Source organism: Fistularia commersonii, chromosome 26, assembly GCF_037954325.1.
Source record: "Fistularia commersonii isolate RoL2024-O1a breed Wild chromosome 26, RoL_Fcom_v1.0, whole genome shotgun sequence".
NCBI classification, from domain to species: domain Eukaryota; kingdom Metazoa; phylum Chordata; class Actinopteri; order Syngnathiformes; family Fistulariidae; genus Fistularia; species Fistularia commersonii.
In genome coordinates, this window is record NC_141309.1 from 10,613,049 (window position 1) to 10,635,843 (window position 22,795).

Here is a 22,795-nt window from a genome sequence, read left to right on the forward strand (position 1 = left end):
AATTTAAACGTTATTAGTCTTTTGTGAGTAGTAAATAAGTAAAAATATACACGCACGGCAATTTGAAAGGACATTTTGACATCTGTTATTATATTTTATCTATTATAGGCTTCTTATTCTGGGATTTGGCAACGCCCTTCTCAAGATTTCCGCCCTCTGCTCCTCCCATCTTGAAACAATTTAAAACCCCACTTTATTTTATTTTGAAGTTGACATCACACAAACTTCCTGTTAAATACCTCTTTTTTTGTTTTAATCACTTTATTTTTTCGGATCAAGAACAAGAGATTACAACAATGGTGATCAGCATACAGTAAGTCAAAGTACATGATGACCTGCAATACAAGATAAATAATGATTAGATGGGTCTTCAATAATATACCTACATACATGTGTATGCATATATGTGTATGTCTTTTTCGGTATATATAGAGAGAAACCGAGAGCATTAGAAATTCGAACAGATTTGACTCCCACAACATTTTACAACAGAGTATTTTTTCTCCATGGTTCAAGTTGTTTTCCATTGATCCAAAAATACACACTAGAACTCTTCTGGTTTTTAAGTAAAGGACATGATCTCTGTATAGGGATGTGTGTGTGTGTGTGTGTGTGTGTGTGTGTGTGTGTGTGTGTGTGTGTGTGTGTGTGTGTGTGTGTGTGTGTGTGTGTGTGTGTGTGTGTGTGCTATGTATGTATGTATGACCTCATCTCTGAAAAGTAAATGGAATCATCGAATGTACAAAGCTTATAATAATACTTTTTTGATACTAAATAGGAAGGAAACATGATTTTCCCTGATTGTTATATCGACATTACACTGCCAGGCTTTGCCAATTCTGAAGTCAGTTATTCGTCTTTATTTTATGCTAAATGAAAGAAGAATGAAAATCACAGTGAGACAGAAGTATCAGTAGACGCCATAGAATTTAAGATCACTATTAAGAAATTCAATTTCAGGCATTTAACTGAATGTAAATATTCATTTTATTTGATGCATAAATCTATAACTTTTGATCTAAAACTGTCTTGGCTCAGTGTGGTATACCTCAATATCTTGAAGTATAGATACTGACATAAACATTTTTTTTCCTGAAAGAATAATCAATACAAAGGTTTTTGCTCCAGTTTCACTGCCTAGTCTTCAGAAATCCTCCCAGGTGGAAGATAGTTCTGCAGCATAATGACCACATGAACTGCTGTCCAAAAGATGTTGAACCTTAAAGACATAGAAAGGGAACAAATGGCCTCTTGTTAAAAAATCCTGTGTCCACATTTACACCAAGACAATAAATAACAAGCTGAGCTGAAAAGCATGTTTTACTCTGGGTATCAGAGGGGGATTCAGTGTCCCGGCACGGAGTCCGTCCCAATCGAACCCTTCAAACCATCTGAATGAAAACAGAAAAAATGTGAATTAAGCGTGTTTACGCATGCATGGTCTCGAATGAAATACCTGTGTATTTCACATGTATATTTACTTGTGCTTCTGAATGTCTTTGGCTCCATTTCTCTGACTTCCAAGTCTCTCGTGGGGATTTTGCCTTGTTGAGAAGAAAAAAAGAACATTAGCGGTAATATGCATACTGAACTCCTGTTTTTCAAAATGCGGTGCTGCATCTTCAAGAGGGAGTTTTTAACAATTACATGTAGAGCGAGAGTAAATATAATTGGGCGGATAAGGATGGCCTCTTTATACAATATTTGCCCTGATGGCGACATATCAACTACCTGCACAGCTCCTTTATTAGACTGCAGGCATTTTTGCTGATTATTTTTGGGAAGTCTATTTGATCAATTCCATGAATTGTCGCTGTCAAAATACTCATCGGTTCAACCCCGCGGAAAGGAAGCCTAAAGAGAGAAAATCGGACAATTGCAAACAAATCATCTCATAACTCCATGGGAGACTTTATTGTTTAAGAACGAAAAAAATAAAGTCAAACTTACACACCACTCAGAAGTTCAAACACAAAAACTCCCAGTGACCAGAGGTCGGTGGATGTACCGTAGCCTTTGGTCAAGATGATTTCGGGAGCCATGAAGCCAGGAGAACCGCAGAAAGTATATGTTTTCTTAGCCGATCCAAGTTTCTTTAAACATCGACAACCCCCCTGAAGAAGAGAGATATTAGTTCACGCAAAATCCCCGCTTTTTCTGAATCAAAATGTAGTATTTGCAACACTTGTCTTTACCAGCTTGGCATAACCGTGCTCATCCAGAAGAACATTCTCCGGCTTGATGTCTCTATAGACGACAGTTTGAAGGTGAAGAAAGGACAGGGCCTCAACAACACAAGCGGTATAGAACTTAGTGCTGCATTCATCCAGACATCCCCTGGAAAGGAACGGAAAGCCTATAAATGTTTAATTTATTATGTTTTCTGACTTCTCAGATGACCACTGAAGTTAGTTGTCTATAGAGGTTCTCAGTCATCGTTAATCTTTGCAAAGTCTTGAATTTCTTCTCTCGAAGACGTTTCCCCTCGCCCCTCTCTGAAGTTGTTCACTCGCAGTTTCTTGAAAGTTCATGATTGGAGATTGAAAATGTAAGAAGTTAAAAAAAAAATGCATTAGCTGTCTTCAATGTAAGACTGCTTACTTTTCTTTGAGGAGGCTGTAAAGATTACCATGATGACAGGCCTCTGTCAACAGGTAGAGACACTCTGAATCGCTGAAGGTTTTGTGCAACCTGGATTTGACAAAATACATATGAATTTTAGGGTTTCAGCTTTTTTTTCTCTTGACATTCTGATGGCGTGAAAGAGGGAATGAGGAGTGGATTAGTTAATCATTTCTTATTTTTCCATCAGATCCACTTGGGGACCAGACATTGTTATCAAAATTCCGTAACAATGATGACAAGATAACTGTTGAGTAATGGATACCTCACTATAAAAGGACAATGGGCCTCAATTAGAATGTTCTGTTCTCTCTGGAGGTGCTCCCGTTGGCCTTTCTGGAGAATCAGTTTCTTCTTAAGGACCTTCATGGCACAAAAACACTTGGGATCGCTCCTTAGCTGCACCTGACAGTGGTGAAAATCGATGAATTACATTATAGAAACATAGAATGTCGGGACAGAGGCAACACAGGGAATATACGTCATTGTGTGTGAGCCACTATAGGATCAACCCTCACCAGATCTACGTGACCAAACTCCCCAAATTCCAGAGTACCAAGAATCTGAAAATCACTTAAGGTGGAAGAGGAGAGCGAAGTAGAGTCCTTGTCTGACCTGCTTAAAAAGAAAGCTGTGTGAGCTAAAGATCTGATGTTCCAACTACAATAACTGAAAGTCTGTTAGTATGTGAAAATGAAATTGAGGGACATTTGCAATTCTTACTCGTCTTTGTATTCATCACTTTGCAGCATCTCCCCATTGCAGTCAAAATCCAAGCCAAGAATGATGCGTTTAAATGTCCTGAAAGACCGAAATGTATTTTTTAACTTCAGCAATGCATATCAAAATGATGAGTCAAGCATGAATAATTCTGAGAAATAATAGTCTATCGACTTACTCTCTGTCTACTAACAAACACGTGACTTCACTGGCAGCAATCACATTCAGAGTCTGAACCTCTTCTCTAAGGACAGTGAAGCAAACCATATTAGCACAAAGTTTGCGAAAAGACAGCTGGTTGAGATTCTGCTCTAATATGATTTACCGAAAATTAGCAAAAAATCCCAGATAGATGTGCTGGAAATTGGCAAACAGCTTGTACAAATTCCACCGACAATTTGCATTAAATTTTATTCCAATCAGAGAGAAATCACTTACAAACTCGCAAGACAATCATTAGAAGTCAGTGACAAAAAAAAAAATCAAATTTAAAAAAAATCATGCCATGTTTAAAATGGCAGTTACCAGTTTTTAAATTTAAGAATGATAAGCAATAACTGTAGCTTGGATTGGCTTATTTGAGGTCAAGGGTGCTTGCAACATTCGTATTTATAAAACCAAGGACACTGGGGGAACAAAACAGAAATATCTTGATATTTCCTTCTTACCCCTGCAGGGCTTTTTCTCCAAACCACTGTCTGTCAGAGAGCCAATAGAGAACGACTTGCTCTTCATCGCCTGGCCTCTGTTCTGTGACCTTCACCTTGGAAGTTAAAGGGGAAAAGTAATGAGAAGGGGGAAACGGTCAAAACTAATGTACTATTATTATACAGCTATTTCAGAAATCTGTGCTGACATTTCTTCTTCCTCATTCTAAATGATGTTCTCGGAAACTTTCATTGCTGTAACAAATATTTACCTGGCCGTTGATAATAATATAAAAGGTGTCTCCTGAGGACTCCCGCTGAATGATAAAGTCCCCTTCGTTGTAGTGTGCCTACAGAGCGCAAACGACACAAAGAGGAGCAAACAGTGATGATAATTCAAAAGGATGTAAAAGGTCTGGGAAAGAGCCAGCTCTCCGGCGAAAATAAAGTATTTATTCTGAATCTATTACTGTACGTGCTAAGAATACAAAGTGGAAAAGAAACAGTATGATCCTGTACATCTTTACCTCTCTCTGTGCCGGTATTTTTCAAGTATTACAAGTATTTTTATAATGACTGAACACCACAATGATTGCACATACCTGTGCTTCTGATTAAAAATAAGTAACCTGTACCTCCTCCACAACCCCAGACATTTTCATTAAGACGTCTTCTGGCAACGGCTGAAGACAGGGAATGCTAGGGAAATACGAGTACGAGAAGAAGATTTGCACAAAAGGTTTCATTTATTCTACTCACAGATTTCAAGTGGATGAGTGTTGACACTGTGGGTGCTGCAAACATACAACAGCATGATGCGTGACTCAATACAATACCATCCCACTAATGTTGTGCTGAGAGTTTCAGAGGATGAAACAGGTGCTAAGTGCTTGATCTTCACCTGTCAAGCAGCTCCGATGGCTGAGACCAGTTGTTCAGGCCTTTCTGTATTAGTATTCCTTGGTAACTCTGGCGGTCAATAACCCACAGCTTGCTTTCTGTTTGTGCTGCAGATCAGAAATGAAAGGTGCTGGAAGAGATTAATGGTGGCAGACTTGTACTCTATGATGGATGACTGTTTGTTAAAATAAGACTTTCTTGATGGACAACAGGGCCAGACTGATATTTGATTTTTTTTTCCTAATACCTATAACATCGGCCGATGACATTGGACAGACGCTGGTTGTACATGTAATTGAAAAAATTCAATTCAAACAGTGGATGTTAAATTGCCAAATAACAAATTCAAAAGATGTAAAAATGTCCCATTGTGTGACCCATGGAAGATGCTTCATTTTGGGTCTTTATCAGCACAAATGAAAAGAAAAAAAAAACAATATCAGATGGTTGAAATACGATGCCTGGAAGACAGACATCGTGTTTACTTAATATGCGCAAGGCTCATGGAGTCCATTGGACTTGTCCGAAATGTTTATCAGTTGAGCTCTGCTGCAGGATATTGTGGAGCAAAGTTTAATATTTGAGAGATGGTTGCTGGCCTGAAGTGCATTTGGAATGCAAACATAATTAAAAGAAATGTGAGTAGGACATTCTTAATATGAGTCTTATCTTATTTCATTTGCTATGATAGGGCTCTTCCTATAATGAGCTTTGAAAGAGGGTATCTTAAATTGATAATGACATTTGGAGTGGTTCACAAAAGCTTCCTGTGAGGGGAAGTGGATGCCCTCTAAAGTGTCTTATATCCAACAGTGGATAAAGCTGAGTAGCTCCTCTATCTAAAATGCTCTGTTTACAGTATCTACATCTGTTTTAGTAGTAAAATAAAACACAGTTTTATGACCATTACTTATATCAAACAAAAAATGATATTCAATTACAAAAATGTTATTAAAATACATTATCTCAAATATATCTTGTACCACCTTGCACTTCTGTAACCTCATGTACACCATCACATTTATTTACAAAGGAGGAATCTTGGATGTGATCTCAGATGTCAACAATTTGAAAAAAAAAAGGACTTTCAGAACAGGGAGAAGCCTTGCAGCGATCCAAAAGAAGGGCTGACAACCACTTCTCTCCCCCAAAAAACCCACTGCCAAAATGAGAGCTGCATTGCTGCTTTGCAGCAGACACACAGCGGAGCCAAGTAAATTGGAAAGGCTGGCTGTTGATCACAAGATAAAAGAAAAAAAAATGATGCCCATAGGAACAGACCAAGGACCCAAAAAAAAGCAGATTTTTCAATTTCATGTGTTCTGACCATATCCACAGCCTATTTATTTTTCCGAACCAGTCCTCATGCCTGTGGAAATACCTGCAAAAGTATTCCTGTCAGCCTCTGTGATCAGATGCTGCAAGAAAATTTACTCCAACTCCAAATATGTAATGTAAAAAAAACTGCTGTTCACAGCTCTTCCTATCGCTCAATTCTTGAATTAAATTCTGTATTTGGGGGGGGGTCAAAGAAAATAGATATATGTATAACGACCTAGAGTGTTTGTGATACTTGCTGTTTTGTCACTAAACAAGCGACAATAGTGAATTGGATTTCTTCATCAAAAAGTCAAGACATGATTGATCCATCTTCTGCCGCTTATCCCACACTAAGGGTCGCGGTAGCCCATCCAAGCTGTCATCAGGCCAGAGGCACACTGGACTGGTCACCAGTCAATCACAGGGCCACATATAAAGGCATTCACTCACTCATTTGGAGCAATTTTCTTTCCAAATTAACCTGCTGCATGTTTTTGGGCTGTGGAAGGGAACTCACAAAGACAATATGCAGAAGAAATGAAACAGGGTCCTTGGCGCTGTGAGGCCAAAGCGCTAACCGGTGCACCACCATGTTAGCCTTGAGATGAGATACTGACAAAATTCTAAAAATCTCTAGAAAGAGCAGTTCCCATGACATAATTGAGAATTTGGAGCATTATGTACTTTAAGAGGCCAAATAATTTTCGCTCTAAATACTAAAAGTATTTTATGTATTATTCACTGCCCTCAAAAAGATACAAAGTGTCTATAACTGTACTTTGACTACAAATTATACAAGCAACTTGGTGATATTGTTACTTCTTGCACCATGAATGCAACATAAATAAAATGTTATTTACATTCAGAAGTCATATTTCCAATACTGCAGTCTCGAAACGTGAGCAAGAGCAGGGAGAAAAACTGGAAAATGTTACTGCAGAGTTAAAGTGAAATTCGATATCCACCACGAGGAATTTGATCTTTTACAGCATGTACAACAGCAGGTTGGGCAGCTCAGGTTTCCTTAAAGAATAAAAAATGTATTGTTCACATCTGTTGAAAGATGCAGTGGTTGTTTCAAACCTCAAAGGATGTTTGATGTCAAATCCATCCTCAGTCCAAGACTGCTGCTAGAAATAAGCCTGCTTGTGATGTTCTCTTAAAGCAGAATTTCTTTGTATCCCTTTCGACACAAAAAATGAATAACACTGAAACATCACAAGCCATTTGCTTTGAAATATCCTATATTAGCACGTACTTATAAAGCAGAAACAGCATGAAAATGCTGATACCTGAGACCGAGTAGTTGTAGGTGCAGCTGTAGAGGAGGGCCACCTCTCCAAACACATCCTCTGGTTCAACTGTGAGTAATTTCGAGCCACCTTTAGTTACATCCAGCCTCCCCTCTGTAATGAACAAGTGTGATGAAAGCTGGTGGAAACAAAAATGCTTTTCTGTGTTTGTTACCATCGAGTTGCTGTGAATCCTCCTCTGGTGTCCAAGATATTTATTAAAACCAACAGATATGCAATCATCTCTGCACAAGGCATGGCCAGTGCATGTCAGTGGTTAAGGGAGATGAAAGAAAATGGGGAGCAGCCACTCAGCATGCAAGCTTCGTGAGAACAAATCCCTCTTCTTTTGGTTACTAACGAACTGGCATTCTGAGAAAAAAGTAGGTTGGTTCCATTCAGTGTCCTTGTCTTTGTTTCCTCGATACCATTTCCTGTGAACTTAGCAATTATTGTCAAGAATAATTAGTGTGTGTGTATGTGTGTGTGTGTGTGTGTGTCCAAGCTGTTTTGTGCGTGTGCATGTGCGTGTGTATGTGTGTGTGTTGGGGGGTAATTTACCTTCTAAAATATACGCCTTTACACCGATGGATCCATCCCGAAAGACATAACAGCCTGGATGGATGGTGATGGGATGCATGCAGGCAATGATGGCTTTCATTTCTCCATCTTCAAGGTTTTTTAACAAATCATTTTTCAAAAATGCTTCCTGAATGAGCGTCAGGGACCTAAGTGAATTGAAGATAGTATTGTCAGAAGCATAACTGAAGAGTGGCTAACAGATTTTTGAAAAATTATTTGACATTAAATGAATTCATTCATGCGCAAAGATTGTGCAAAGCCATTTTAGTGACAGGTTTTTCAATAAGTGACCATGTACTCTTACTTCTGACTCTTTTCACAGGCCCGGTTGGACGCTGTGGCCTCAGTCGCAGAATCCAAATTGATGGCCTCAGAAATTATTGTTTTCCTATTTGCGCTCAGGGTGTCCTCATCTTGTAAAATGCAAGCTGCAGGAAAAAGGGCAGACACACACAGACACAGTAAGACAGCTTTTGGCCTGCTTTTACTGTAAGTGCCTTACAAAAAAGGCAAAAAAGGCACTGACTGGGAACAAACCTGAGAAGGTGGCGGTGGCTCTGTAGCGATCAAGCTCTTCTTGCAGCCTCTGGATCAGCTCATCCTTAGTATCTAATTCCAGCTCCAACTCATCAATCAGGGTGTCCCTTTGGCGTAGCTCCTCGATTTTTAGTTGCAAAGCGAATTGGAGGTCCCGAAGTGTACCCATGACCTACATACAATTTGAAGCCATTAATGCATCAGTTTACAGGTACTGATTCACCAAGTTTCTCCTCCAAACCACAGTTCGAAGCATCTTTAATCTTTACTAAAGGTATTCACATTATTGAAAACAGACAAACATACAGATGGATAGATAGAGCCACCGAAGGAAAGTGTGTAACAGGTAAAAGTGGAAATCATAACAACATAAAAACTATCAAGAAGAAAAATCTCCCACAGTTGAAGGTACTTGATGGAATCACGAATTGTAACGTGCATTTTTTAATTGTTTCAAGTCGCAAATGCCTGCACAGGCTTGCGGAATGACTGCCCGTGCACCACACGGATACCATGAATACAATACCAGACGAATTGTTTGTGGAAAAACACAAACGCATACTCCTGCAAAATATTCAGTGCAGTCTAACTTCACATGCAAAGATTACTTACAGGAGAGCGTTGTCAGTGTTTCAGTCCATCCGACAGGTGTAAACGTCCTATCCACCCCGGAGTAGGATGCTCCTCTCCAGCACGGAGCGCACGGAAAGCGGGTGAGCGCTGGGCGGCAGCCGGTCACATGACCATAAGTCTGCAGGCTGTCCTCCAGGGATGGAGATGGAGCCCAACTGGGTCAAGAGACCCTTGGGGAATTTTCGAGTCTTGGGGGTGTAGTTCAGTCAGGACGTGTTATTAGTGAACATTTCAAATGACGGCCGAGATGTAGAAAATAAAGGAATTAAAGTATCTATTTTCCGGACTGATTAAAAACAGCATAAGTGGGGTAAATGACACAATTAGATGTACATAAGACACTTGTCTCGCAAAGATAAAGTATATGGCGTAGATTTTCTGAATAAATCCAAGTTCAATTCCTCATTATGGTAACATAGGTCTGATTAGGTTGTGACTATATGTTTTAGATATTGTTCCAAAATATCCTCACGATCGTTTTGATGTTTGTTTCCGTTGTGGTGGGTTAAACTTCCCTAATATAGTACATTATTAGTACATCTATTGGCCAGTAGGTGGCGCTCGACCGCGGTGAAGGAGAAGATGGCCCGCTGATAGACGAAGAAGAACCGCTCGCTAGTCCGTACTGTGTCCGAGCGACATTGCGTTACTCTGGGAGATCCTGTTGTTTGATATCGAAACCAATTCTCGTGTCGGCTGGGTTAAGATCGAGGTTTACTCAAAACATGATTCTGACCGTAAAGCCGCTTCAAGGAAAAGAATGCAGTGTTCAGGTAACTGAAGTTGATTCTAAATGCTAACGACATCTCTATGGCTTAATAATGTTTCTATCCCCGGTTAGCCGAAGTAGCCGGTCCAGTCCCATGCTGAGCTACATCTAGCATCGTGTATTCAGTTGTAACGTATTGCTTTTAACTTTTTAGCTAGCTGCGGGTTGATGATAGCGCAATTAGCTTGTATGTCATCGTAAATAACGACACACGGTGTATCTGTCGAGTTGACTTGTTTTTTAAACGTTAACTCATTGGGAACACTTTTTAAACCTAGCCGATACACTGAACGAGACCATGGGATGCATAAAGCCTGATTTACTGCGGTCATTTTAGCTGTTTGTAGGATATCCTTGTACACACTTCTGTACCTGGAAGCTAGTTCCAACCCAACTATGGGCCTCTCCTCCAGCCTAGTGACAAACATACATCATGAGGCCCAAAGAAAGGGCTAACACCGAAGGAGATGTCTGTCAAGCAGAAGATAGACACGTTTAAAAATAATCATGCTGCTTCGCTTTGCTTAAATGCTGTTCCTACATTTTACTCCTGTCACTTTGTACAGAATTCACAAAGAAGTTGCCAAATGTGTTAGTATCGTTTAATCTTTACTCCCAATTGTATGATTCCCTTCAACCATAGATAGTCAGGTCAGGTGTTCATTATGCATTAATAAACTGATCCAGTAAGGAATGTCATAGTTTATTTGTTGTGAATAAGAAGCTGATGTAGTGTGACTACTTCATCACACTGTCAATCATTCAAGGTGACTGAAGATGAGAGAGTCTCCACGGTGAAGGAGCTTGTGTCTGAGCGTCTCAACATACCAGCTAACCAACAGCGGTTGCTGTACAAAGGCAAAGCGCTCGCAGGTGAATTTGCCACTATCTGCCAACCTTGACAATGCATTACTGTAAATGTTCTTATTTTCTAGTGACCTCAAACTGTATTGCACTCCTCAGATGAACACAGACTAAGTGACTATGCCATTGGTCCAGAGGCCAAACTGAATCTGGTAATCCGTCCAGTGGGAGAGAGGACTGGTATTTCAGGGCTGGCTGCCAGCAGCAGCAGTAGTAGCACCTCACTGGGAGGAGTGTGGCAAACTGTCTCCGCAATCCTTGCAAGACATTTCAGTCCTGCAGATGCAGCCAAAGTACATGAACAGCTCATCAAGGTATATATCTATATCTATCTATATATATATATATATATATATATGTGTGTGTTACATCCTCCGGGCAGTAAGAGGTATAAGCCAGAATCTAATCAATCTCAATCAATGGGACTCTACATGGTTAATTTGGGGATATTTACAGTATTTGAAAAGCATGATTTGATGTTTTTCAGTGTACTAATACAACTGAGTCAGAGAAATAATCACACAACTTAATCTCCACTTTTTTGTTTGAATTTTGTTTGAATTTTTGGGACTATTATTTTAAATGTAGATCAAATTAAAGAGACACATGTGGATTCACTCTCCCTTGTCTAAGGTCATGTCAAATAGCATTGATTTGTATCGTGCATTGCTGTGGGATTACTACATGCATTGACAAAATTAAAGTTACTGTGAATAATTGATTTAACTACACTAAGAGTAAAAAAAAAACAAAAACAAAGGGAGATCAAACATAATCATAGACAGTAGAAAGTTGCAAAATTGCCTAATGGACAGTTTAACAATCGGGTGAATTTAGAGCACAATTAAGATTTTGGTCAGTTATTAATTTACATGAACAAAACTAAAGCAGAATGAATTTGGTAAGTACATTATTTGAGTGGATAAAAACAATACTGCATAGGTTAGAGACAGTGGCATTGAGGAAAAGACAGGACGCACAGCTGGAGGTAGCAGAGATGAAGATGTTGAGACTCTCTGTGGGAGTGAGTAGGATGGATAAGAACAGGAATTCGACCATAAGAGATACAGCAGGTTAGATGTTTTTGATGTAATGTCAGAGAGGCCAGATCGAGATGTTTTGGCCATATACATTGGAGGGACAGCGACTATATTGGTAGAAGGATGCTGTGTTTGGAATTGCCAGGCAGGTGGCCAAGAGTAAGACTGAAGAGAAGATTTATGGATGAAGTGACAGAGGACATGAAGTGAATTGGTTTTGAAACAAGAATATACGGAGAATAGTAAGATGGAAGAAGTTAATTTGCCGTGTTGACCCTCGAAGTGAGTAGCTGAAAGAAAAAGAAGAAGAAATAGCACTGAGTTATTTGGTGACTTTGCAACCACTAGATGTGTTCATTAACAACTTATTTATAAGATCATTAATGTTTATTCTATTTTCCCTTTTTATTTATTCAAAACCCGTATGATTGAATGATACATTTCTTCTTCCTCATTTGTGCATTTGTATACTTGTCACCTGATGTTTTCCTCATTTTCACTTTAAGGATTATGAGCGTTCACTTCGACAACTTAGCCTAGATGACATCGAGCGATTGGCAGGAAGACTGCTTCATCCCGACGGTGACAACATGGATACGTCTTATATGGACTGAGAATGTAAAGTTGTTTACTGTGATTGTCTTGAGAGGCATGGGAAATGAGCATCAATCGTCTTGCAGAGAGCCCCTTTGCGTGCCTGATCAGGCTCTGAATCAGCACGGATAATACTGACTGTTATCTTTGCTATAGGGCTGTCTGAACCACAAACGATGGACTGGCATTTTAACACATCGCCACTTTGAATGGGTCTGTGTGGGTAATGTTGCAGTAAGGTCACAAGACTTGGTCTCACAATATTTGAATTCAAAGAAATCATTCATGCTTATGGTTTTACATAATCTGCCTGCTAGAACTCCCCAGGCTATTACATTGTATTGGGTATTTTTTATTATCTGTGTTTGATGATGACTGGGTATTTTCTGTTTTCCAGCTGTGAAAAGTTGATACATGTTTTATCCTGTCACTAACTGATGAGCATTGTATGATTTGTAAATATCTTGTTTATGTACAGTCGATGATTAAAACTAAGACAACTGAGTTATTATTAAGAGTACTTGTTTGTTGATATTTTTAACTACAGAGTTTTAAAATGTCATGATGGTCTACTGAAAATACCTTTTGGAGGGGTTTTATTTGTCGTCAAGAGGGTAATGTTGGTATCGAAGAAGCTCTACGTCTTAACCAATCAACTTTGAGGAACTGTTGTGAATCATAATTTCTGACCAATCGTGTTGAAGCAGCGTAAAGCGAGGTCCGCCCCCGATGGAAATACACGGTTTCGATGCTAATTGTAGAACTCCGTTTTGGTTAAAATACTGTCACACTGATAAACAGCGTATTTTTCTGTAAACTATGGCCGTCAAACACGATGACTAAGAAGGAATCCATTCTTTGAAAGGTGGTAAGTTTAGAAAGAACCCTCCGCTTTTATGGGTTGGTTAGCTTTAGCACGAAGCTAGACCATATCCCACTTCCTGCCTTCAGAGCTTAGTCGTAACCGTAACCGGCTAGAATTGCCTGATATATTTTTTTCATTGGCATAACAGTTTATACTGCCTGGTCAGTCGGCAAGATCAACACCAATTGCAATGTTCCGATTTAAGATATGTCTTTGTGTCATGATCTGCTCACATTCAGAAGTGTCAATTGTCCAGTTTCCCTCACAAGCGTTAACAGTCAACACCCCTCTCATCAGGACCACTCTTCACTGATATTACTGATACTTCACTGAAGAACTGATATTATTATGATAATCATTATTTCTCTTGCAAAGCAACAAAAATATTTTATAGATTTTAGTCATGCTGTCTGTATGTAAATATCTGTCTGTTCAAAGTGAGCAAATATCTGGTGGAAAGATGGAGACCCTGATTCCCACCATCAACCGGCTACAGGAGGTTTTTCTCACTGTGGGCTCAGAGATCATACAGCTGCCCCAGATAGTTGTGGTTGGCTCTCAGGTGAGTCTGAAATGCAATCAAAATAAATATTGTCTTTTTGTACAAAATGCTTTGTTGATGAAAGCATATCTGCCCGCTTTAACAGAGCAGTGGAAAGAGCTCTGTGTTGGAGAGCCTGGTTGGACGGGATTTTCTGCCCAGGGGATCTGGGATTGTCACAAGAAGACCTTTGGTTTTGCAGCTGGTTAATGTTGCCCCTTTGCAGGAGAGGTTGAAGAATGAGAATGGTACACAAATTATTCATTCATTATCCATATTGGAAAAAGAAACAAGTAAAAGTATGATTTTAAACAAGCAGTTGAGATATTTATATGGTTTTATGATAACATGCCAGTCAAGGTTTGTATATGTGTCTGGGTGCGGAGCATTCTTGCAGTAGTGCGATTGGGACTTTGTCTAGTGTATTTACTCTGTTCTAACTAGAGCCTTGGTCTTTGTTAACATGTAGTTATTCCTCCTTTTTTTCCTCTGCACTTTACCAGGAAATGGGGTTCAGCAAAATATCCCATGCAACAGCTACCCAGGTCTCTTCATGTTTAATCTGCATGATTTAGTGTTATTTTCCCACTTTCGTCATTAGTTTCTTGTGGATAGTTTCATCGCTTCATTTCAGTTGTGTCCAATCTGTATCAGGAGTCTTTCAAAATCACAAGATCATTTTTAGATCTAGATTCTGACATACTCCTGTTTGATAAATCATCCTTATGTACTTGTTCAGGTATCAATGCTGAGGAGTGGGGAACTTTCCTGCATTGTAAGAACCAGGTATTGTTTTCCTGAGGGATTCATAATATTGGCATTGTAGCAATTCACATGTATTAGGCAACTCTTATGACATTCTGATTGCCTCAACTTTTTAAAGACTTTCACAGATTTTGTGGAAATCCGAAAGGAAATTGAAGCAGAGACTGAACGCTGTTCAGGTGATAACAAGGTGAGACAAGAGTCTCTGTTAATGATCCGTTCTCTTGAAATTTTTTCTCTGACTGCATTCATTATTTGTTTGTTTGTGTGCGTGTGTGTGCCCACTTTCCTTTTTTGCTTCTCCCCTCAGGGAATCAGTCCTGATCCCATATATTTGAAGATTTTCTCCCCGAAAGTCCTTAATCTCACCCTGGTTGATTTACCTGGCATCACCAAGGTAATCTGAATCACATAAGTTTTATTGGCTTATAAAATATAAAAACATAACCGGATTATGCTGTGATGAATGTTCATTTTACGGGCTAATGTCATCATTACCACAGGTTCTTTGAACTTAAAATGTTGGTTGTTCAATGTATCTCCAGGTTCCTGTTGGGGATCAACCTGAGGATATTGAGTCTCAAGTGCAGGAGATGATCTTGTCTTTCATCTCCAATCCAAACTCACTTATCCTCGCGGTTTCCCCTGCCAACTCCGATTTGGCCACCTCTGATGCTCTGAAATTGGCTCGTGAGGTTGATCCAGATGGTAAGACATTTTGCACAGAGTCACTTCTGTCCAGATTGCACCTTTTTCATCTGCATTCTCATAATAATTTGAAGGTAGAGCATGAGTTATTTTGGGCAATTACACCCACGGGTCTTTATAATGCCAACAAAATGCTGGCATTTTTCTCTGTATAGAGTTGTTCTTGCTTTCATGCCACACTTTGAAGCGCATTGATAATAGCTACTTTTACAGAAACTTCATAACACTGTCATAAACATGACCTCAATATATGCTATTTTACAGAATCACTCAGGTCAATTTTTAGATAACATAGAGGATTTCTTTGTCACACAGACATTGATACTATTGTCTGTACTCATTAAATTCATTCAAAAAGCTCAAGCAGTACAAAGAAAAAGAATTGGCATGACATATGCGAGACAGTAGCAGTTTAGGCAAGCCCAATGTGCAAAATTGATTAATTACTCTTTATTAGCTCTTTCTGGTATAAAATCTGGTTTATGCAGAGACCTGTGTTCTATCATTTTTTTTACATTTCATTGTGCGCTTTTCTAATATTTAGGCCCTTTTAAAGTAGGAAAAGATAAATAATGTGTATTTCCACTGTTCACGTCATCTGCTCACTATATGTGTCCATCAGGCCGACGAACATTGCTGGTGGTCAGCAAACTGGATTTGATGGATGCAGGGACTGATGCTCTCGAGGTCCTTCTGGGTCGAGTCATTCCCATCAGGCTTGGGATTATTGGGGTGGTTAACAGGTTTGCAGTAATAGTGAACTGACTTAGAGGTTATTATGTCTAAGCGTATGAGACTTTTGTTCTCAACTGTATATCTGACTCTACACTCTCCCTAATATCTGATCCTCCAAGGAGCCAGCATGACATCAATACGCAGAAAAGCCTGGAGGACTCAATGAAGGACGAGCAATTGTTCCTGCAGCGTCACTACCCCTCGCTTGCCTCCCGTGCTGGTTCCCGCTACTTGGCCAAAACTCTCAGCAGGCTACTCATGCACCATATCCGGGACTGCCTGCCAGACTTGAAAACCAGAGTGACAGTGCTCAGTGCTCAGTACCAGGCGCGCCTCAACAGCTATGGCCAGCCAGTAGAGGACCACAGCGCCACCCTGTTGCAGATTGTCACCAAATTTGCCAGCGATTATTGCAACACGATCGAGGGAACAGCCAGGCACATTCAAACTTCCGAACTGTGAGTCTGCTCTTCTCACAGATGAGGAACATTCACCACATTTAGAGTTGTTACTATGTGCAGTGTTGATGTCAGCATTTATTTACACTGGCGTACACTCAATCTGGTATGGATTAAATTTTGGAAATAATGTGTTACTTGGAAGGTAATCAGCATCTGTTAGCACCTTATCTTAGCTCTCTTTTCACAAGGTGATTATGTTGTTACAATATGTCTGGTTCAGATATTTATGTTTATTGCTTTATTGAATTGTAATTTTAGATTAAAAGAGTGCTGACACACCTGGTGTCACAACTGAATTTATCTCTTCTGCAGCTGTGGGGGTGCTCGGATCTGTTACATTTTCCATGAGACATTTGGTCGCACTTTGCAGTCCATTGACCCTCTCGGGGGACTCACTGAGCTCGATATTCTCACTGCCATCCGGAACGCTACGGTAGGTTTCTCTTGACTTCGACCTATAATTTGCTTCATTCAAATTCTTGACGAGGTTTATCATGTAGAGGAGCATTTGCTTAATAGCTGTGTGTGTGTGTGTGTGTGTGTGTGTGTGTGTGCGTGTGTGCATGCGTGTGTGTGATTTGCCCTCCAGGGCCCAAGGCCAGCACTTTTTGTCCCTGAGGTGTCCTTTGAGCTGCTGGTGAAGCGGCAAATTAAGCGGCTCGAGGAGCCGGGCCTGCGCTGTGTCGAGCTTGTCCATGAAGAACTGCAAAGGATCATTCAGCACTGTTCCTCCTTCAGCACACAGGCAGGATACAGCACCTCTCTTTTATTTCCTAAAACTGAGAAATCAATTTAGCCAACGTCATTGTAATGACTTGTCTTTGGTGTTTGCCAGGAGCTTCTGCGGTTTCCCAAACTGCACGATTCTATCGTGGAGGTAGTGACTGGATTACTGAGGAAGCGCCTGCCGATTACCAATGAAATGGTGAACGTTGAAGAAATGATAATTATCCAACACTAAGAAATTATCGATTTTTCTGAGATGTGCTTATCTCACAGGTTTCTCTTTTTCAGGTACACAATCTCGTAGCAATAGAACTAGCATACATCAACACAAAGCATCCAGACTTCACTGATGCATCGCAGGTGTCAGCATCTGTCAACAGTCAGCAGGTAGATCTCACTAAGTGCCAGTTCATACAGGTTCACTCACCATTTGTTCCACATGGGTTAATAGCAGATATTGCTCTTTGACAGCCTTAAACCGTAGTTTAAAGTCTGTATGAGTTTTCTGGAATCAATCAAAATGACTTTGACCCACTGGCTGACAGGCAGAGGCCCTAGATGGAGGGAAGCGCTGGAAGAACGAGAAGGTTGGTGACGAGAAAACTCCTGCTGTGGGCTTTGGAAGCCCCAGCAAAGGCCATGCCATTAATCTTCTTGACACAGTAAGTGGAAGGATTAACCATTGCATTCTCATTCTCCACTGCTAAGATACAACTGCTTGGCCAGTGGCCTCTTTTTTTGTCCGGCTTAGACAGTGAAGTTGCCCCCAATGATCAGTGTTAGAGGTGTAAACCTTGCTTTAAGATATGTTGCCTTAAGTAATGATAATTTTAGCTCCTGCTTCATCTCGGTATTCAAAAAAATCTTCACCTTTAACCTGGCATTGACGTTAACTGGCATGGTCACCATAACGTAAATTTTAAACCGTCTCTTGGAAACTGCTTATGAAGAAATAGTTGCCAGTGCAAATGTTGGAGCCCTTTTGGATCTGCCTACACAACTTGTCTTTTTTTTTTCTTTCACTATATTTGGAGCTCATCACATTGCTATTGGAAAACAGCCCTGACTGTTTAAAACTGGCTCATGAGGAATTCCAATAGTGTTGTATTTTGAGAGAGTCACTGATCACCACAAATCAATAGATTGTAAATACGGATGAAGGCCTGGGAAAGTTTTTTGGGTTTTTGTAGAAGTGTGATAGCTTTGGTTCATAGCCAAAGTTGACCAAACAAGTTGAAGCTAGCAAGTCAAGAGGCAGAAAGCAATCTGCTCATAAATGAATAACAAGAATCCAGCTTTTATTTGCATTCATTTGCTCAGTTCTTACTTCATATGTGTTTTGTTCGCTTCACTTTTTCATTTTTTCCAGCTTTCAACTTAAACCTTTGCTCTAATGTAATAATCAGCCCTTGAACTCGTGCTCACTAATTCATCATGACCTTTGAGAGTTTGCCAGATAAAACCCATTCCTCTCATTGACTCCAGAAATATATCTGTTCTGCAAACACACACACACAGTGTGCAGCATGTGGCTGCTAAGCTACACACACACAGATTGGTGTTTTCTTATCATATAATTTAGTATCGCTCATAAAGTGGAATGGAGGAACAGGTTATGAAAGTGATATTACTTGGTCCCATTTCTGATATATAATCCGGATTAATGCACTCCCATAAATCAGAGTGTGTCCCTCTATAATAATCATTGTGCCAAACACCCCCAGCATCCGCTGGGAACCCTATTGCTTTTGTCTATGTTTATGTCTCCAGTCTCGTCTTCTGGCATGCTCTCCTAGTGTGCGCCCATCATCCGTGTCAAAGTTGCTGGCCTTCGTTGTTTTAATCCTGCGGCGCTTGTCTGGCCTCCACGGCCCGAGGGAACATCTGAGCCACAAGGCATTGTGGTCTCTCTTCCCCCTTCTTCCTCACATTCAACGTTCATTAAATACTTCTAAATGCTTCCAAGCAAGACTTTGGTCTGGCTGAGCAGCATTGCTTGAGCTTCTTTATTGCTCCTGATGATAGAGTTGTCACAGATCACTGAGATAACACTGTCCTAACAATTAATAAGTCGAATTTTGAATGACAGATTATCTTGCCAATGGTGCCGAGGTAGTTAATGAGGAAGGGCTGGAGAGATATGAAGAGCCGCAACAAAGTACTTTTCAATTAATCACAGACAATCACATTTGTAATTTTGCCCTTCTCTGCCAGGCAGTACCAGTATCGCGCAAATTAACTGCGAAGGAACAGAGGGACTGTGAGGTCATCCAACGTCTCATCAAGTGCTACTTTCTCATTGTCCGCAAAAGCATCCAAGACAGGTCAGAATGCAGCATGAGCACCATGGGTCAATTTCCATCTTCATTTCCATTTTTGTTTTAATTGTCAGGCGTAGTTGTTGATGCGGGCTTTCTAACAGTCTTGGGCTATGTGTCAACAGTGTGCCCAAGACAGTAATGCACTTCCTGGTGAACTTTGTGAAAGAGCATCTTCAGAGTGAGCTGGTGGGTCAACTTTACAAACAGCCACTGCTGCGGGAGCTGCTCATTGAGTCACAGGAAACCGCTCAGCAGCGGACAGAGGTTGCCCAAATGCTCGAGGTAAAATTGGCACTTTGTTGTTCAAACGATGTTGTTCTAGGTATTGAGAACAGCGACCACATTTTCCTTTATATATATTTATTCTTTTTATGGAGCTTTATTCTTCTCTTGGTCTCTCTCTCTCTCGCTCTCTCAGGCTCTGAAGAAAGCCAACAACATCATCTCCGAGATCCGCGAGACCAATCTGTGGTAGCCAGAGGAGACAAACCCCCCTTGCTAGACAACACATTAGAGAGTATGAGAATTTATGTGAGTTTACAACATAGAGAGCGTGTGTTTTCAAACATTGCGACTCCAGTTTCCAAGGACCAATGAAAATAGGAAAATAGTACATTTAAATATACTTGTCTTTCCACTGTTGCCCTAACTACTATCGGGCTTTTGTTTTTCACTGTGAATGTTGGTTTGATACAGACATTCAGACGGCAAACACTCAGGCTCAAAAGTATTGTTGTAAATGTGAACAAAAGCTTTTTATGCTATACCATCACAAAGTGTTAGTTAAGTCTGAAATCTGTGTGTGAAATACATGTGGAAATTATTTATTTATTTATTTATTTGATTTATTTATTTTTTTTCAGAAATCCAAAAAGAAATTGTTTGTGAAATAGACATAACCTGTTCCTACAAACCCAGATTACAAAAACAGCTTCTCTGAGCCATTAAGAAAGTACTGTGTATCAATTCCAGTGTTGGTGCAAGAAAATAGTTGAAATCCAAGTCTCATCATCAAACTTATAAGTTTAGCAGTTTCAATTTAGATATCCAAACATCCCTCTGTAACAGATGAGATTACTATTCAATGTTGACCGTAACAGTTTCTTCATTGAAATGAATCATTGTAACTTTAATGTATGGAAGTTGTTTGTGGAGATAAGGGTTTGCCATTTTTGTGAAAAATGTCCTTTCTTTTCCTCTGCTTTTTAACTAAGGTCAATTTCAATGATAATATATCGTGTTAAGCTGCCAATTAATGACCTCCTCCAATAGAAAAGTCAGTTTGCAAGTTTTATCTTTTCTATAACTTGTAACGTGCTAATATTCATTTAAAACCTTAGTTTGCTAAAGCCAATTCAAATCAATATTTTCAACTTCTGTAACATGTAATGTGTAAAGTGATTCTTTTTCCATCTGTTGATGTATTGTTCAGACTGTTTCCACCCCAAGGTGCTTTTGTGACTGTGAGCCTGTTATCATAGTCGAACTGGACTGGCTGATATAGTGAGAATCCAATCATAGTTTTAAGGGTTGGGTTTTTTAGATATCAACCCAAAAGTAATAATTTCCGAATTTCATTCAACACCCCGGCCATGAACAGCGGCAGTCAAGTTTCACCCCTGCAAGTTAATGTTCAGAATCACATAAGAAAGCCAAAAATTGATAAGTTATGTGGAAATAACCAGATAATGGATGAAAATGTTCTGATAAAAGCTTAAAAGTTCAAGTTCCATGAAATGATTGAAAAATCAGTAGCTAAAAAGAACAAAACTTGATGACCGAAGACTGAATGAAGCAAGATAACCATGAAATTGCATTAAGAAGGTGGAAATGAATGACAGCTATTATGCTGGTTCACCACCCATTATTTTTGACTAGTTTAAGTGACAGGTGAGTTTCCACCCCTTAGCAGTGATGTATTGGATTTGAAATTTTGTCTGAATATCCCTATTCAAATAGTTCCCATCCTGCCTTGTGCTTGTAAAAACTACATGTTTCTTAAAAAATCCGGGCTCTTTCAGGAGGACTCGCCTTATCAGGACCACCAAAAAACAACTCTTTACAGCTTCTGCGTGATCAGGGAGCGAAAAAAAGCAAGTTGTCGGTCTCTGAAAGCGAGCTTGCATGTGTGTCTTGTTTGAATGTTAGTATGCATGCATGAATGAATGATGATGAAGTATGTATATTTTGTATCATTTAAGTGCATATTTTTATGTATCAATTGCCTCAGTTCTTGCCCTGCCAATTTGTGTGTCACATGTTTACCAATGAATTGGGTGGGACGTATTAAATCCTTATTGTACAGAGATGTGGGTTTTATTGACATCCCACTGTGTTGACAATTGATCAGGTTTCATCAGATGTGTTTGTTTGTCTCTCATGTTGCTGCAGCAAATAGACACAAGTAGTCTCTCTCTTCTCTGCCTAATTGATTCCAGCAGAAAAAGTCTGCTGATCAGATGAGTCTGGCTGAAAGGGTAAAGACTGTGTCCTGTAGGGTGCCAGGACACACAGATGCATGCACTCTTTCCCCACACACCAAAAACTGTCATCGGCCTCATATCCTTTTTTGTGTTTAACCCTGCGTACTTTCACACAGCCGCAGCTGCTATTCAAGTAAGCTACCAGAGTGGAAAGTCCACAACAGACTTATCCGTTCCCATTTTGTTGACAGATTTTTATTTCTAAATGTTGAGGCTCTCAAGCATTAAAAGCGGGACAAAGGGTGAGAAGTGAGGATGTAGAGGGGAAAGCAGAGGGGTCTTTGAGAGATAGTACAATTGGGGGAAGAGAGTTTTTTTTGACAAGTCAAACCAGAATGAAATCAACCATCCGCTCCGAATACTAGTATTGATTTTCACACAGCTTTAGAAATACATCCAAGACAAAGGAAATATCATTTAATGGCTTCATCTCATTCTCTGCATTTGAAAACGAACCAGAAGCAAATAAACTCTTGATTTGGAGCTATTATTTTAAATTGCTAGCACTTTGTGTCTCACTGTATCCAATCATTCTGATCACCCTCTTGTAGCAAACCCCCACCTCCCCACCAACTGTGACTAGACTCGACCATACCAACTCTAACAGGATGGGAGGGGGCTCGGCTGCAGTGGCTTAACAAACAGCATCCTTTCATTTTAAGAAAGCTGA

At 39.9% G+C, this 22,795-nt stretch overlaps 3 protein-coding genes across 7 annotated transcripts; 2 read left to right on the forward strand and 1 right to left on the reverse strand.

Annotated features, from left to right (window-relative positions):
- Window positions 1–242: 242 nt before the first annotated feature.
- On the reverse strand, window positions 243–9,370 carry prkg1l (protein kinase cGMP-dependent 1, like). Of its 3 annotated transcripts, none has more exons than XM_086174026.1 (20): window positions 9,233–9,370; window positions 8,621–8,792; window positions 8,388–8,511; window positions 8,063–8,229; window positions 7,502–7,615; window positions 4,891–4,996; window positions 4,625–4,688; window positions 4,262–4,339; window positions 4,011–4,105; window positions 3,521–3,586; window positions 3,346–3,423; window positions 3,141–3,237; window positions 2,888–3,027; window positions 2,602–2,691; window positions 2,196–2,337; window positions 1,951–2,114; window positions 1,732–1,854; window positions 1,482–1,544; window positions 1,325–1,391; window positions 243–1,219 (listed from the first exon to the last, which is right to left on the reverse strand). In XM_086174026.1, exons 2-20 carry the CDS (start codon window positions 8,787–8,789, stop codon window positions 1,145–1,147), a joined length of 2,022 nt encoding a protein of 673 aa, XP_086030152.1. In that variant the 5' UTR covers window positions 8,790–8,792; window positions 9,233–9,370; the 3' UTR covers window positions 243–1,144. The 3 variants fall into 3 exon arrangements, 2 of the variants coding, with proteins under 2 accessions (XP_086030152.1, XP_086030151.1); XM_086174025.1 differs by having other exon boundaries at window positions 3,141–3,240; XR_015108804.1 differs by having other exon boundaries at window positions 1,084–1,219; window positions 1,955–2,114; window positions 3,141–3,240.
- A 467-nt stretch (window positions 9,371–9,837) lies between these two features.
- On the forward strand, window positions 9,838–13,021 carry ubl4a (ubiquitin like 4A). Its single transcript, XM_086173864.1, has 4 exons — window positions 9,838–10,026; window positions 10,790–10,895; window positions 10,986–11,200; window positions 12,433–13,021. The coding sequence occupies exons 1-4, from the start codon at window positions 9,979–9,981 to the stop codon at window positions 12,538–12,540; spliced, it is 477 nt and encodes a 158-aa protein (XP_086029990.1). The 5' UTR covers window positions 9,838–9,978; the 3' UTR covers window positions 12,541–13,021.
- Window positions 13,022–13,250: 229 nt separating this feature from the next.
- Window positions 13,251–21,948, forward strand: LOC147218558 (dynamin-1-like protein). 3 transcript variants are annotated; one of them, XM_086173860.1, is made up of 18 exons: window positions 13,251–13,388; window positions 13,824–13,947; window positions 14,033–14,174; window positions 14,430–14,471; window positions 14,666–14,712; window positions 14,810–14,881; window positions 15,002–15,088; window positions 15,237–15,399; window positions 16,022–16,142; window positions 16,254–16,592; window positions 16,908–17,028; window positions 17,185–17,340; window positions 17,431–17,520; window positions 17,610–17,708; window positions 17,867–17,983; window positions 19,536–19,645; window positions 19,765–19,924; window positions 20,061–21,948. In XM_086173860.1, exons 2-18 carry the CDS (start codon window positions 13,846–13,848, stop codon window positions 20,115–20,117), a joined length of 2,025 nt encoding a protein of 674 aa, XP_086029986.1. In that variant the 5' UTR covers window positions 13,251–13,388; window positions 13,824–13,845; the 3' UTR covers window positions 20,118–21,948. The 3 variants fall into 3 exon arrangements, with proteins under 3 accessions (XP_086029986.1, XP_086029988.1, XP_086029987.1); XM_086173861.1 differs by having other exon boundaries at window positions 13,253–13,385; XM_086173862.1 differs by lacking the exon at window positions 14,430–14,471.
- Window positions 21,949–22,795: the final 847 nt, after the last annotated feature.